This window comes from Equus quagga, chromosome 11, assembly GCF_021613505.1.
Source record: "Equus quagga isolate Etosha38 chromosome 11, UCLA_HA_Equagga_1.0, whole genome shotgun sequence".
NCBI classification, from domain to species: Eukaryota; Metazoa; Chordata; class Mammalia; order Perissodactyla; family Equidae; genus Equus; species Equus quagga.
In genome coordinates, this window is record NC_060277.1 from 64,495,996 (window position 1) to 64,512,140 (window position 16,145).

Sequence of the window (16,145 nt, forward strand, 5' to 3'; positions counted from 1 at the left end):
AGCTCCTCGGGGGCCCAAGCCAGACACGTGAGATGTCTGGTGCCCTGACTCTACGCTCTCCCGGCACCTCCACACCTGATCCGATGGGTAAGTCCAACCTCCCTCTGCTCTCCGCCCCTACTGGCGTTCTCTCCGTATCTGGGCTGAGCTCCTGCAATGACTCCTGCCTGTTCTCCCCTCCTCTCCCTCCAGCCTGGCCCCATTCCTGACCTCTCTCCGACTTCCCAGAGCATCGTTTCAAAGCCTACTCAGAGTTGTGCCCCTCCCCTACTTGGCCCTGCAAAGTCCTAACTGCTTCAGGCGGTGTCTCTCTAGGTCTCCTGAGAGTCACAGCTCCATGAAGGCAGAATCCATCTCTCGGTTATTGTTTATGCCCAGTGCCTGGCGTAAAAGTCTAGCACACAGTAGGTGCTTCACAGCCTGACCAAATAAAAGAAACTAAGACGCGGTCCTAGATATCTGACGGTGTCCGGAACACTTTCCTCTGCTCCTCCGGCCTCCTGCACTTCACTTTGAAGGAAGGTGGTGGCATTTGTACAAACAGGAGGTTTTTGGGGAGAAGAGCAAGTGCCCAACAAGAAAATAACAGGGCTGCAGAGTAAGATCCTGGAAAGAAAACGCGTGGAGAGACGTCTGAATGTAGATTTGTTTGCTCCCCTAACAAGCATTTGCTGAGCAGCTCTGATGATTTGCTGCCCAGTTACCTCGCTGATCCTGGGGACAGAGCAGTGACTCCTACTTGTGGAGTGCTGACTAGGGGTCAGCCTGTCTCTGAAGAATGCTATGTCTATTAACCTTCAAATCCTCACAGTGATCACACGCACCCTATCCCGTGGGATGGGTGGGGACACAGGGGCACGGAGAGGTGAAGCATCTGGGTATGAAGAGCCAGGAAGCCAAGAGCCTGGACATGCAGTTGGGCAGTCTGGCCATTGACCCTGAGCTCGTAACCCCGGAGCCACGTGTGTGTTCCCTGGAGGCACATGTCTCCCACTGCCACTGAGACCACATTCTAATGGGGGGGGCTGGATGAGAAATAAGCAAACACGCGAGAATGTTGGAGCGTGGCAGGTGCTGTAAAGGGACGAAATGGGGTGGCAGGGGGAGGGATACCACGGAGGCCATTCTTAATGCCTTAAAAGCCTTTGCTTTGAAGGAGACATTGAACTGAAACCTGCACAATGAGAGGGGGATGCTGCAGAAGAGCTTGAGTTCCAGGTGTTCCAGGCAGAGGAACAGCATGCGCAAAGGCGAGGACCAACGCTGAAGACTGATATCCCTGATGGGTTCACATTTCACCCTGGCAGTGGAAGAAATTCAGTGGCTGCCACAGGGTTTGCCGTTTTGTGTGATTGTGGACTTCCCGTAGGGGAGTCTGGGGCAGACAAGCTGGGGAAAGTCTCATTGTGTGGCCCCTAAAGCCGACCGCCACCTGGGGGCCCTGGCGGCTTGGGCCCCGGGGTGCATTATCACAGAGCCAAGCAGACTCACGTTTTGTTTGAAGCTGTGGTTCTCAGAGCATTCGGAGACATCCTGCCAAGTATCTGTGGAGTTCTCCCTCGTCTGCCAAGCGCCCCGAGCCAAGCAGTGTCTGTAGGCCCTTCCTGCGTTCTCTGAAAGTAAACACAGCTCTGGGGGAAAGGTCAGGACACGCAACCCGTTCCGCGAGGACATGGAAGGCTCTAGTCCTCACCACCGAGTTGTGGAAAATCCCAGGGAAAATGTATTTTCACTTCCCCTTTTGGTGGCTTATTAGCATCCCTACTGTTTATTTGGGATGGGAAGAAAAACACAGAAGTCTCTACATTTCGTAACAAACCATGATCTGCTAATATCTGCTCTGTTTACCCAAAGTCTCCGGAGCCAGAACAGTCCCTGGTGACTCAGAGATGCGATAGCCCTCCAAGGTGCAGCCCAGCCGAGAGACACAGACCTGGGGCGTCCTGGCGCCTGCTAGTGGGGCATCTCTTCTGATGCTCAAGAGGTGGTGCCGTGAAGAAGAGAAAGAGGTGGACGAAGCCTGCTCTGCCACCTATGTGCTTTGTGGCCTTGGGCAGGGCCCTCCCACTCTCTGAGCCTTCTGCTTTCTTCATCAGGAGCTGGAGATAATAACGGGACCAACCCTCCCCAGTTACGGGGAGGATTAAATGCAAGTATGTGTGTGCATATGACGGGCAAAGCACCCTGCCCACGAGGATGGCTGTTGCGACTCAGTCACGTCTATTCCAGGAGCCCTTTCCCAAAGGCATCATCCTCCTACCTGGACGATCAGGGACTGGACTTGCAAACGAGAAATGGAAATTTGGAACTTCCTACTCCTGACCCTGCATGTAGTGAGTCAACAGGAACTATCTGCTGAAGTGAACTGGTGGATGCCCACATCGTACTTTTACTTGCCCACCTGAAAGCTTCGCTAGGGTGTCTAACAGACATCTCAGACAACATATCCCAAACCAAACTCTTCATCTCCGCCCCATACCTGCTCCACCCATGCATTTTCCTGCTTCAGTTGATGACAAACCCATCTTCCCAGTCCTCTGGCCCCAAACTTTGGAGCTATCCTTGCTTTCTTTCTCTCTCTCGTACCCTTCATCTGGTCCATCAGCCAATCCTGTTGTCTCTAACTTCAAATATATCCAGAATCTGAGCATCGCTTTTTATCTCCTGCTACCCCTCTAACTGGAGCCACCATTAACTCGCACCTAGATTATTGTAAATGCCTCCAATACTCTTGCCCCTCGTGCGGTTAACCCAGCGGTCAGAGTGAGCTGAATAAAAGGTCAGTTACATCACGTCATGCCTTGTTCAAAACCTTCCAAAGGCTCTCTGAAAACAAGTCAGAGTCCTTATATGGCCTCCCACAAAGCCCTGTAAGGTGTGGCCCCAGGTCTGGCTCTGACCTACCCTCCTATTGCTTCTCTTCCCCCTTCACTCCAGCCACGTCGGCCTCCTTACTCTTTGTCGAACACACCAGACATGTCCCCAAACAGTGCGCAACTTCACTCATTGTCTCCTTCCCTGCTGAACTCTCTCCCCCTGTTGGTTAGATCCTTTACCTCCTTCAGGTTTTCACTAAAGCGTCATCTTGTCCTGAAGCCCGCTGTGACCACCCAGTTTACAACCCCAACTCACTCCCCCACGCCGACCCTCCCATCCCTCCCCCACTCTGTCTTGTTTAAAATACATCACATTCAAACATACTCAATCCTCTACTGATTTATGATGTTTCTTGATTATTGTCTGTCTCTGCTGCTAGAATATGAGCCCCAAAGGAAAGGGATTTTATTCTGTTTTGGTCACTAATATATCGCCAGCACTTAAAACGATGCCTGGCACACAGTGGGTGTTCAATAAACACTTATTGAACGAGTGAATGGCAATCACGTCGTCTGACACTTGTGTTCTCCACGCCAGGCATAACGCTCTGTGCCGGGGATGCAGAGACGAAGGAGGCACAGCTCCAAGTCTAGCAGGGGAAGGAGCCGCGTAATAAAAGTGCCATGAGCTGTTATAAATACTAAGACGGAAGCCCGTGCAGGTACATAAGAGGCCTCAGAAAAGCAGGGGGCCACTGAACTTGTGGGAAGTAGTCTGAGGAACTTTTTAGAAGAATGAAAGTTTCAAGCTGAGAATTAAAGCTGGATTTATAGACTAAAGTGTGGGTGAAGCTTTGAGGCATCGTGGCGAGGAGCGTGAGCGAAGGCACTGGGTGGGAATAGCTGGGCGGGTGTAGGAGCCTGGGAGTTGCTTGCTTGGCTGGAGAGGAGGTGGGAGAAAATGCTAGAGAGGTCAGCAGGGCCAGGCGATGGAAGGTCTTAGCACTGTTTAGAGGTGTTGGTGATGGGGCTGACATAATCCAATGTGCCCTTCAGAAAGCTTTGTGGAGGTGGCTGGAAGGGGGCCAGGGAGATGATGAACAGTGAGGGGCTGGAAGGGAGGAGGGGCCAGGGCAACCAGAGGAGGGCTGAGTGTGAGTGGGGGCAGGTGGCACGTGGGAATCTTTCTTTCCTCCCTTTCCACTCCTCTCTGTCCCTCAGTTCCCTCTCCATCTGATGATGTCCTGACTGCTCTACCTCCAATATTTTTCTTTACTCTTTCCTCTTCTCTCCATCCTCTTTCTCTGCCTGCATCCACAGCCTCATCATCTCTTTTTCTGGACCACTGAAGTAGCTTCCAAACTCACCTCCCCGATCCCCTCCATTCCTCAGTCCAAAAGCCACAAGCTATCAATGTCATCTTCTCAAACCACAGATCTTACTATGTCTTTCTCATGTCTGATGCCTTCAGCGGCTCCATGTCATCTGTCCCTACAGAGGAAAGTTTAAAACCCTCAGGGTAATACACAGTCTCCCTCGCAATCAGGTCCCATCCTCACCTTCAGTCTTAAACGCCGTTGCAGCCTGTGTTCACCGGTACATTCTCTCCCTTCTCTTGTTGTGATGCTGCTTCCTCTCATATCATTTCATATGAATTCTTCTCCATCCTTTCCTCTCTAAGCCCCTCCATGGGCTCCACATTCTCTCTTTACTGAAGGGACCCATTTGGACTCTAAAGATTTACTGCACAAAATGTTGAGCGGAAGAGCAACTTCTCCCCTTTTGCGAATCCCACTCCCTTCAGTACATTCCAGAAGCCCAGAACTCATTTTTTTTTTTTTTAAGCCTTTCACTGAAGCCTTAACTTCACTGTAAGTTCGGAGTCTTGATCACTTTTTCTCTTAACTGGAATGGACCTATATTTTTAGCTCTTTGTAAGGAACAGGTAATGGGTGGAGCTGGGTGGTGGTGGTGAGTTCCCTGTGCCCTTGAGGAGTCTGTGGACATTCGGGGCCTTAAAAACATGAAAGAATTCATGGGACTCGAGCTGGGTCACAGCCATGGCTCCTGTTTACGAAACACCTACTGTGTGACTGACTCAGTGTGTGCCTTCCTGTTCATTCCTCAAAATGACCTTAAGAATCAGCTATTATTCACTTCACTTTACAAAGAACCCACAGCTCAGAGGGCTCCAGGAAAGCGTCAAAAGTCTCCAAGTGTAGAACAGGGGGATGGAATCTAACCTCTGGGCCCTGACTCCACGTCCAGTGCATTTTCCTCCTCACCGAGATGACTCCTCTGGTCCAGCAAATCTCTACCACCTTTCCTTCCACCTTCCCTTAAATCTCACATCCTCATGCCTCTTGAACTGATTCCAACTGGATTTCACCAGAGGAGAATTCCATAAAATATGTCACTAATTCTGCCATCCAGAAGCGCATCTTCCTTCGGAACTCTCTCTTTGCGCTAAAGGCGTTGAAAAATTGAAACTAAATTTTAAGTGATGTGATGATTTCTTGGGCTGAAATTAAATATCAAATATCACCATCTTGCCTTCTCAGAAACCCATTCTCACTTTGTTTTGCCTGGCACTTTGTAACTGCTTAGGTTTCTTGAAAATAGTTTTACCTGTTCTTAATTTGTCCATGGTCTTTAGTCAAAGGCAAAAGAGTTCTAATGAGTAATTATTTCTCTCTTCTCCGAAGATAAAACCACCAAGAGGCTGGGCAGGTGGAGGTGGATCCTAAGTAACAGTCACTGTCTTTAAGCAGGATCTGAGCCAGCTAAGTGGTTAAATTCTCCACCCAAGTCCCATGGGGCTTAAAACATTTCCAATACTACTTCGAGGGTAGTTTTGACGCCCTTCCTCTGCATCTGACAAGCCAAATGTTGCATGGAGGTGAGCGTCCCAGTTTTTCTCCCTCACTTCTTCCTCCTCTCCATGCTGGTGATAATTCTTACCCTCACTGCAGCAAATTCTGTGGTAGCCAGGCCTGGACTCTCTAATCTTCAAAGAAAAGAGGACTACTATGTTAATGGAACTTTCAGGCACAGAAGAATTGTGGGAAGACAAGGGGAGAAGCAGAGAGAAGAAGGAAGATGTATTACTGACAGCTTCGAAGGAGGCCTTTGGCGGGAGAAGAGGGCTGGAGAAAAGCCCTTGGTTGGAGCTCTTGCTCTAACCGCCACCCAGCGGTCTACCCAGGAGGGACCAGCCTTTCGGGAAACTCTCAGAAATCGGCAAAATAAGACTTATTACCTTCGCGCCACCAAGGTAAGTATGAAGGGCAGGGAACAGACACATTTCCTGGAAGGGAATGAGGCCAGCACACATACCGATCAAAGGTCCCATTACAAAATATGCCTGTGGAGACAAGAGGGGCCGAATGAAGAGCAATGTTGATGGAGGCAGAGGCACCAGGAGCCCAGAGCCCACCATGCTGGCATTGGAAGCTGGTATAACCTGAGAGGCATGGGAATCCCACTCTCCAGATGGGTCAAGGACGAGGAACGATATAGGGAACTCAGGAATGCTTAATGCAGCCCCAAACACTGTGGCTTTGTCTGCCCAACTTGACCTCTGGCAGTGGTCCAGTCAGTTATGTCAATGTGCACGTCATGCTGATTTTGGTTTACTTTACATGAACTGGACTCTCACAGAAACTCGGGGTCAGGAGGACACTGGGAGGTCCGGCCGGCGCCTCCTGTTCCATGCTTAACTAAACAATTATCACACCTTCACCAGTTAGATCCTGGAACACCTTCACTGTGAAATACGCAAAACGACCAGTGGCTAGAAGAGTATCTGCAGAATTGAGGTTCTTGGCCACATGTGTCTGACACGAGCCCTACCTGGTCATGTTTCTCCATTTGAAGACTAAGCCAATGATCATTATGAAATATTTGGGCCATCTCAAGCTTGGAGGATGATTTACACCCCAGCGCTTGGTGATGAGAAGCTACAAACACAAGCCCAGACTTATAGGTCTCCCAGAATCAAATGAGGGGGTTTCAGGCTGGATCTCAAACATCCACACTACAAGCTCCTCACTCCTGGGAAACAAGCAACCTTCCCCACCATCTGCTCCCCATTAGGCCAGAACTCAGAGGCCACTCGGAGTGAACAGTTGGGTTACTGGCGTCGCGAACTGACAAATGCAGATCTGCCAGCTTATGAGCTGGCTCGGGGCACCTTGTGGACTTGGCTGACAGGTGTCAGCACCTGGTCTGTGTGCCGCTCAAGGCGTGGCTCCAGATAAAGAGGACCTGCCCTCCTTTGACTTCAGAAAGCAGTATTCCCCAATGTGGGAGGTGGCTCTTGTAACAGATGTCAAACTTCGATTGCCACCTGCCTGCACTGAAGGCATAGTTACAGGAAGAAGAGTAGAGCTGGAAGGCTGGGACTGCCTTTGGGTCAGGAAAAGGAAGGGAAAGTTTACAGTGTCCTGTCAACCTCCAGGCCCCTGAGTGAAGTGATCTGAAAGAAGCTGGTAGAACAAGGAGAGGCAGCGTTCATCCCCAGGGCCCAGTGCTCAGATGCAATGGGCCAAGGTTCCCTATCATTTTTTTTCTTTTAAAAGAAATGAACGTGGACACACCCAGAGTCAGCATGTGGGCAGGAGAGGCTGTGGACTGACAAAACTATTAATGTATTTACTGGAATGCTCTAAACGTGGTGTAGACCTGGATAAGAGAAATGTCATGACTCAGGTCAGTTAATACCCTAGGAGACTGAGGCCCACCCCACCCACCCAATAGATGCCCAGGTCGATCTACGACAGCTGCTCGTGTCATGTGATTAGGTGGTAAGTGTGCTGTGACAAATGGCTTTTATCAAAGTTGGCCAGATGCATATATAGCCCATCTTCAGTCCCAGCTCAGCTCTCAGCTGAGAGCTAGCATTGACCAGCAGACATGGCTGTGAACCCACTTCAGAAGATTCCAGTCCCGGCCTTTGAGTAGAGCTACACTCCAGACACTGCAGAGCAGAAACAAGTCAACCCCAACGTGCTCTGTCTGAACTCCTGACCCACAGGAATTGGGAGAGATAATAAATGATTATTGTTTTAAGCCACTAAGCTTTGGGGCTATTTGTTACACAGCCATAGATGACTAATACATGTGCTTACCAGAAGGTTTCTTGAGTAGGTCTCTCAGACACTTCTCTTTGTACTGAGCCCACTTCTGAGTTGTCTCCTGAAGGAGAGATCCTGTAACCTGAGCAGAAAAAACAATGATGACCCCAGTTAGCTGCAAGCACAAAGGTGGCCTTGTTATCATCTCATATCATGATTCTCAAGCCTTTCCACTGAAGTCCCCAGAATGGCCTGCACCAAGCAACAGAATTTCTTTGGCATCTTATGTTCTATTTTAAAGATACATACAAGGGGCCGGCCCTGTGGCCGAGTGGTTAAGTTCACGTGCTCTGCTTCCGTTGGCCCAGAGTTCGGATCCTGGGCATGGACACGGCACTGCTCGTTAGGCCGGGCTGAGGCAGCGTTCCACATGCCACAACTAGAGGGACCCACAATTAGAATACACAACTAGGTACAGGGGGGCTTTGGGGAGAAAAAAACAAAGATACATACAAATTTTACATTCACTCCATAATCTAATCATACTGGTTTTAGTACAAATACGAAAGATTTTCAAAAAAATCTTCAAGTGAGGTTGACATTTCAAGAGGATGCAATACGCTCATCCTGAAGTTTCACACCTTCAGGAAGAGTTGCGTGCTTCTAAGACTATGCAGATCTCAGAGACAAGCAGCACCCTAAGAGGAAGCGATAAGGTGTCAAGAAGGGCCAGAAGACTCGGTACCTGGGGGTTCAGAGTCAAAGATATTGGGTAGACAGATGCTCTGTTACTATACCGAGGCTTTGGGAGTTTTTCTTTCTAACACTAACTACCCCTCCCATGGAATCTTGGATATACAGGACACACTTTTGGGGATTTTCAGATGATTGGGTTGTCTAACAACTTCTAATTGTGTATCTCTACCACTTCTTTGGTTCTAAAAGGGGCTTCCTCTTCTTCAATGTACTCATTTTTATGGGGCACTTATTGTATGCCAGGCTTTGCATTAGGGAGCAATTGAAGGGGAGACAAAGATGAGCAAGACACAGTCTCCGATCTGAAGGACATAGATTTTCCATAGATGAGGCGATTATTTAATCCGCTGGCATACAGAGTCAAGTGACATTCTTACCCTATCATCCTCTGCTTCCCAACAGGCTCTTCCCCTAGTGGCTCAGTATTGGCACCATTGTCCTCTCAGAAACCAGGAGTCGTCCTTGACTCCTCTCTCTCCCTCACACCCACATCCACCTAGGCACCAGACTGTCTTCCTAAATTTCTCTCCTCTCCAACTCTGCCTCTCATTTCTTCCACCTCTGGTCTGATGCCACCATCCCCCCTCCACATTGTTCCAGAATGACACGTCCGCCCTGAAAGTCTTCCCCTCGTGGTCTTGTGGACTCAAGATTTAGCATCTCAGCCACCACTGTCCCAAATCTCTCAATCCCAGTCTGCTCTTTCATGACTTCTCATCTTTGTGCTTCCCATTAGTACTCCCTTCCATCCTCATCTTCACCTAGCTCACTCCTTATTCATCTCTCAAGGCCCAGCTCAAGCCTAATGACCCCTGGTCATACTTGATCACCTCCCTCACTGAAGTCTTGAGCTAGTAACCCTTTTCCTCAGTGCTCTGTGACCCCACCCACGACTGATTCTTATGGCCTATCACCTTGTACTGTCATCAGTGGCTCGCTAACTACCCCATAAGTTCCTTGAGGGCTGAGATATGCCTTTCAGCTCTGAATTCAAGCCCCCAGCGCAAGACCAGAGTCATTGTCCTCATGCTCTCTCATTTTCCAGCTAGAGATCAGAGGGGTGGAGTGGAGGAGATGAATGTGAGGGGGGTAAATATGTGATCCGGGCTAAGGTTGCCCAGTCAATCAGTTGGCTTTGAGGCTTCGTCTCCTCTCACAAGGGGTAACAAATAACAAACTCAAATGCTTTCTTGGGCCAAGTAGATAACCTGAAGGAAGGACGTAGGATAGGTGTAACAACAGGAGTAGAGGAGCCTACTATAAATTGGGGAGATGATCCATTGAAAGGCATTCAAACACACACACACACATACACACTCCCTCTCTCTCAGCAAAAACAAAACAAAACTAACAAACAAAAACCATCAATGAGCCCAACAGGTAGCCAGCTTTCACCTCTTGAATAATTTGTCCAATCTACCTTCTCCCTCCTTTGCCCAGCATGCCCCATCCCCAATATTACGGCGTTCACGATGGGTCTATGAGTAGTTCCTTTGCATTTTTTCCAGAGAATAACACAGCCAACTTTTTGAAGAAGTGCTAGTATGGTAGTCTTTAGACTCAAGGTTCACAAACTTTCTCAATTCACGGTGACTTGATGTCTCAATAATCTTTCCACAGCACCCTTAATAGCTAAAGTCCTAATAATTAAGTAGGTAGGTCCAAACAACTTAGTAAGTATTTATGTCCTAACATCTTAGTGCCTACTGGGGATTGCACAACTTCTTACACCTAAGAATCAGACTGGACACCACCACCTTCGCTCCTGTTCCACGTTCATTTTGTGCAGTACTTGCTTTTTATCACAGCAACTGCAGAAAACCCAGCTTTGCAAAGATACGACATCACCAAAAGGAATTAAGCATGATATAATGTTGAAACCGTGAACTATCTTGAGTTAGTAACTCGCACAGTGTCTGGCAGATGCCATGTATCACTGCTTCCCTCAGAAATTTAAAATCTCTTACAGCACCCCTGTGACTTCACAGCAGTGCCCTGGGGCAACTTAGCACACAATTAGCCAATAAATAATAATGATGATGATGAAAGAATTGGCACTTATTCCTTGGTTTTGGTTTCCAATGAGTTTTAAATCTGCATTAATTATAACTCTCTCTGACTTATGGCCCAAGAGGCAAGATGGAAGTTTATCAACACATCGTTTAAAGAAATAAACATCTTAGTGGGACCATAACTGACTCTATATTATTTTTATTCAGCAGACAAGTTGATAACCAAACCATAAGTTTCCAGAATCTTCCCAGTCACCAAAGTAAGTTGGATAAAGTGTTGTTTATTTCCTCAGGAACCTCACTGGGACCTGGCTGAGGAAGAGACGATAAAATTAGTCATATATATGAGCTGTCCTTGAACTGGCATTCCTATATGCCCTTGCTCTTTGCCCATGACTAATGGTCAAAAGCAAAAACAATACCCTAAGAAGCACTGAATTTGATCAGTCTAGAGGTGGACAAACTCAGACTATCTTCCCAAGTACTTGTCCTAAAGACACCAAAAACACAAGAGGCAAGTCCAAGTTCAGTCACAGGCAGAACCAAACAAAGTAACGAGGAAAGGAGACCTGAGTGGACATTTTCTAACTGGAAAAGTCCAGCTCAACCTTGAGTGCTCTCTCCCTTGCACAGATGACCAGCATCAACCACTAACTCGCTGAGAAGGGATTAACGAAAAGGGAAGACAAGCCTTCTGTGGACTCGCTGTAAACAAATCTTCTCTTATTCTTTGTTATAGAAGGAACACACTTCATTGTCAACAAAATAAATATCACAGAGAAGCACAGGGGGAGAAGATGGAATCATATTCCAACTACTCAGAAATTACCACCTCCTTCCAGACCCTTCTCTCTGCACACATACATCCTTTTACTTTCTTCTTTTTTATTTTAACCAAGAAGGAAATTCATTTCGTCTTGTAGTCTGTTTGTCACTAGGAGATATATTGTGAATATAGTTCCATTTCAAGAACTATACTTCTAAAACACTGTTTTAACAGCTACATAAGTTTCTATGAAGTAATGTGATATAATTTATTTTTTAATTCCTGTAGCATTGAACATCTAAGTTGTTTTAGATGTTTGCTAATATAAGTGATGTCGTGATGAAACTCTTCACAGTTAAACATTTGAGCATAGCTTTATTAGGAGAAATTCTTTGAATTGGAATTTCTGGGTCATAGAGTATACACATTTTTAAAGGGTTTTGGTAATGTGCTGCCAAACCATCTATCTTCGCCAAAAACATTTTTTTAAACTTAAAAATGTGCACCTTTTTACACTCCCATCAGCCGTGTATAAAAGAGGCACAAACTCACTTCTTAAACAGCCTAACTCTCTAACTTTATGTTTTTTGATGCCAAAACAACTGCTGATTAACTTAAATGAATGTGGGGGGTGGGGAGATAGCTCTATTTTCCTGATTGAATTTAGAAACTAAACTGTCCCTGAGAATTTCTCATTAAGTGAATTTTATGAAGACTTCCTGCCAGAAAACACACCACGGTCATTTACATTCCATGCGGGGAAAGCGTCCACGAGCAAAATTCATCAGAAAAGTCTACCCTAAGCCCTGCAATGTAAACATCTGGGGAAAGAACGTGGGGTTCAAGGCAGAGAACCAAGAGGTGGGACACCAGGATTGCAGACACACGATGGAGGACAGACAGTCAGAGCCAAGACGTTCCGACAAGACTCGGAGGGGGTGGGGCGCTGGAAACAGGCGCATTGTCGATTACGAAAACACCAGAGCAAAAAGGCCGAGGTGCGGCTTTCTCAGCATCATAAGCCGGCCTGAGGCTCTGCAGATTCTGCTGCTGTAACATATGAACATTCACATGTCAACAGCTTCCAAGGAATGCTGGAAAAGAGAGAACACAGGACCTCCAGCACCTCGGGTAGACGCAACAGCTCCGCTGCTCGCGGGTTATGGGATTGCTGGTGATCATTTAACGCCTGTGAATCTTAATGTCCCCGTCTGTAAAATGGGGTCGGTAATAATACTTTTCTCAGAAGCTTGCTGTGCAGAGGAAGCAAGATGATTTATGATAAACGGTAGTGCTGCAGCACTGCTTGGCGCCCAGTAGGCAGTCAATACATGGCTGTGGATGGAAGGTGAACAGTTAGCTGAATATATTCAGTTTTGATATGAGACAGTCAGAGAATTGAAGCAAAAGTGAGAGTTTCGTATCAACTTTCCCAACAATGGCCCAGCCACTAACCGATTAAGTCTTGGGGCAGGAGGCTGGCCAGGACCTGCCCTTAGGAATATTCTGGTCACTCACCGAGGGGCTGCCACCATGGGAAGAATTCCATGAAACCAGTGACTGTGCTCACATCTCCAATCTAGAGGGCTTGAAGTCAGCCTCTGGGAGAATTTGGAGACAGAGAATTTGATGGTGGTTTTCTGCCTGTCTGGTCCCAGGCTAGGACCAAAGAAAGCCTGGTGAGGTGGACATTCACGAGACCCGACACCCCAGCCCTCCCTGTGTGGGGGCAGGAGGGGTTTAGAATTCCGAGGCTACAAACAGGGACCAACTCTGCCCATGGACCAAAGGAAGACGAGAACCATTCCTCAAGGCACTTTCTTTACGTAGATCAATGGAACTGGAGTTCCTCAGCTCACGGCCTCATATGAAAATGGAACCTAAGGGGCAAAGGCCTCATCTCCTTGGATGAGAATCAGACAAACCACCAGAAGGCCCACGTACAGAGGATGGTTACGTACATGATAACGCATTCTTGAAGCCCTCAGACATCATGCCACGGAGCTATATTCCTGACATAGAAAAATGTTCAACCTCCCTGAGACTCAGTTTTCTCATCTGGAAGATGGGATTAACAGGACAGGGTTGCTGAGAGCATGAGATGAGATAATTCAGGGAGGCGCCTGGCACCAGCTCTGGCGCGTCGTAAGTGTTCAATAGTAACGTTAGCTTGTGTTATTCGTATATTTTGTTAAGGAAAAAGCAGATTGCAAGATAATATTTATAGTATGATCCTATGTTTGTTTTAACAAAACTATATGTATATAAATGATAGAAAAATGTCTGGGAATATAAGCCCCCAAATGTGAACGGGAGTGATGTTTGGGTGGTGGGAGTACAGTGGCTTGTATTTTGTATTTATACTTCCTTGGATTTTTTTAAACAATGAAAATAGAATTTTTAAACATTCTATATTTTTATAATAAGGAGAAAGGAAGGAAGGAAGAAAGAAAGAAGAAATAAAAGGAAAAAAAAAAGGACTACCCATTCAACCTAAATACTCAAAGCTGAGAGAATGACAGCAGAAGACAGGAGGATGTACGCAACAATCTTAAATGCTATTTCCAGCCTTCAGGCTGACATGGGAAAATGCTTATAATATGATGTAAAGAGGAAAACCAGGAAACAAGATGTTTTATGCATCATAATTTCAGCTGTGTAAAGCAATGCATAGAAAAAGGATTTGAAGAAAATATGCCAAAATATTACCAGTGATTACCTCTGAATGCTAGGATTATGGTTGATCATTGTTGTCTTAATACTGTTGATATTTTCCTGCAAAAGTTCTAAATTGCTGCTATAAGCAGAAAATATGTACGACTGATAATAATAAAACAGGAATAATAATAAAAACTGCTCTTACTTGCTTGATGGTAACCAGCAGCAGGAGGGTGAGGAAGGGCCTCGCAGGGGCCGGGAGAGAGCGCTTCCTGCGGGAGGCGGGCGGCCCAGCCCCCCGGGCAGGAGGGATGCCCAGGGGCGGCACGTGGATTCCAGGCAGGGGCCCCACTTTCTGTCTCCCAGGCCCTGCCCTGCTCGGGTCCGGCCTCATCTTCTTCGCCGCACGTTCACAAGCACGGGCGCATTTCTCTAACAGCCCAAGAGGTACCGCAGGCAGCCTGCTCTTGCATTCCTCTCCGTCCAGCGAGGAGATGTTTGCACAAATCCTCGCCACGCTGTGCCGCCAGCATCTGAACCAGTTTAGAGTGACCTCCTGAATCTCCAGTTTCTCATCGGCCGGCCGTGGCTCATCCCCCGCCCCGCCCTCCCAAAAGCAGGGAGAGCTTTCCCAGGCCTTCCCCAAGTCAGCTGTGCTCTCTGGGACTTCCTCAGCAGAGCCCGCAGGGGAGAGAAAGCAAGGCCGGCAGTGGGCTACCCCTGAGGCCCTGCTCAGTGCACGAGGCCGGGGTGGGACAGGCTCGGGTTCAAGCCTCAGAGGAACAGCTGGCAGGAGAGCGTGGGCCTCGAGCCAGCTCTGAGGTGGGCGTCTCCTGAGGAGGGACATTTCTTGCTAAGGCATTAAGCTTCTCCTGGCTGGGGTGAGCGAGGCACAAAGGCAGGGCCTCCTCTGGGCCCTGTTTATGCCAAGACTTCAAGAGAGATGGTTGCCCGGCCCAGGAGAGAGCAGCTCCTGCCCCAGAGCCTGAAGCAAAAACCCAATCAGTAACTCAAGTTCTGTCTACACGATAGCAAAACAACATGGCAAAAAGTCAAACCCCCCTCCTGATCGTCCACTTGTGAACACACGTCACTCAGCCCCACTGGCAGACCCTTCTGTGGAATTCGTGACCCTTCACTTGCTAACTAACATATTCGTACTTTCTCACCGCCATTCACATTTACAAAATCTTTTCCCTCAACATCCTATTTCATTTATCTTTACAATAATGATGTGTATACTGATATGTACGGATAATGATATGTACAACAAAGGATACGATTATTTCTTCACTTGACAGCTGAGAAACCGAGGTTCAGAGAGCTTAGGTTGCTTGCCCAAGGCCACACAGTAAATAAATGGCAGAGTCAGGATCTCCAGGTCTTCCGACCAGAGTCACCTGAGCGCAGTGACTCCGTTAGGTGCCATCTCTCACCCTAACTCTCTAGGTAAGCTCCTTTTCTCTAGGAGCCTCATCACTGCCTCTGAGAGGCTCTGCTTGGCCCTTCTCAGCCCACCCCTCCCTGTGCAGCTCCCAACATCCCCGTCCACGTCTTCCCAGCCTCCCAAACTGGAGGCCCAGGTGGAAGATGTCCTGACTGGATGAAATACAGGTCAGCAAGAGACAAGAACACGTTTTCATTTACGTTTTGTTTTCCATTCAGTTTGAACCACGGGAGCTCATCTTGGTTAACTTATCTAACGGAGGGAATTCTGAACAGCTGGGGAAAAACAGGTGAGCATCACCTAATAGAAATCCCTGGAAATCTTAAAAATCCCACGTGGCAAGATTTTAAACCTGAGCAGTAAAATGCTCATAATGAACAAAGCCCCCAAAAATGAACTCTTATAATGATCTGATGTCTGAAATCAATGTGGCCGTCTCTTTGGGACGGCAGAAAGCAGGATGAAGTGACACAGGGAGAGAAAAGTGGCCACGTGACAGACACGGAGACTTTTGAAGTGGCCGTAAAGCTGTTCTGTAACTGCGCATTAAGAACTGTCTTCCAAGCTGCACGCTGGCAAAGAAAATGCTGTTTGGTAAGAATATTCTATCTAATC

General features: G+C 47.6%; 1 protein-coding gene across 1 annotated transcript in view; it reads right to left on the minus strand.

Moving 5' to 3' along the window:
* Positions 1-14,577, minus strand: part of GLP2R (glucagon like peptide 2 receptor) — a 65,328-nt gene extending 50,751 nt beyond the window's left edge. The window contains exons 1-4 of the mRNA XM_046676779.1: positions 14,289-14,577; positions 7,946-8,033; positions 6,076-6,180; positions 1,492-1,613 (exon numbers count right to left, since the gene is read on the minus strand). Of these exons, the coding sequence (XP_046532735.1) occupies positions 1,492-1,613; positions 6,076-6,180; positions 7,946-8,033; positions 14,289-14,477 (504 nt within the window). The 5' untranslated portion in view covers positions 14,478-14,577. The remainder of the gene's footprint in view (positions 1-1,491; positions 1,614-6,075; positions 6,181-7,945; positions 8,034-14,288) is intronic.
* Positions 14,578-16,145: the final 1,568 nt, after the last annotated feature.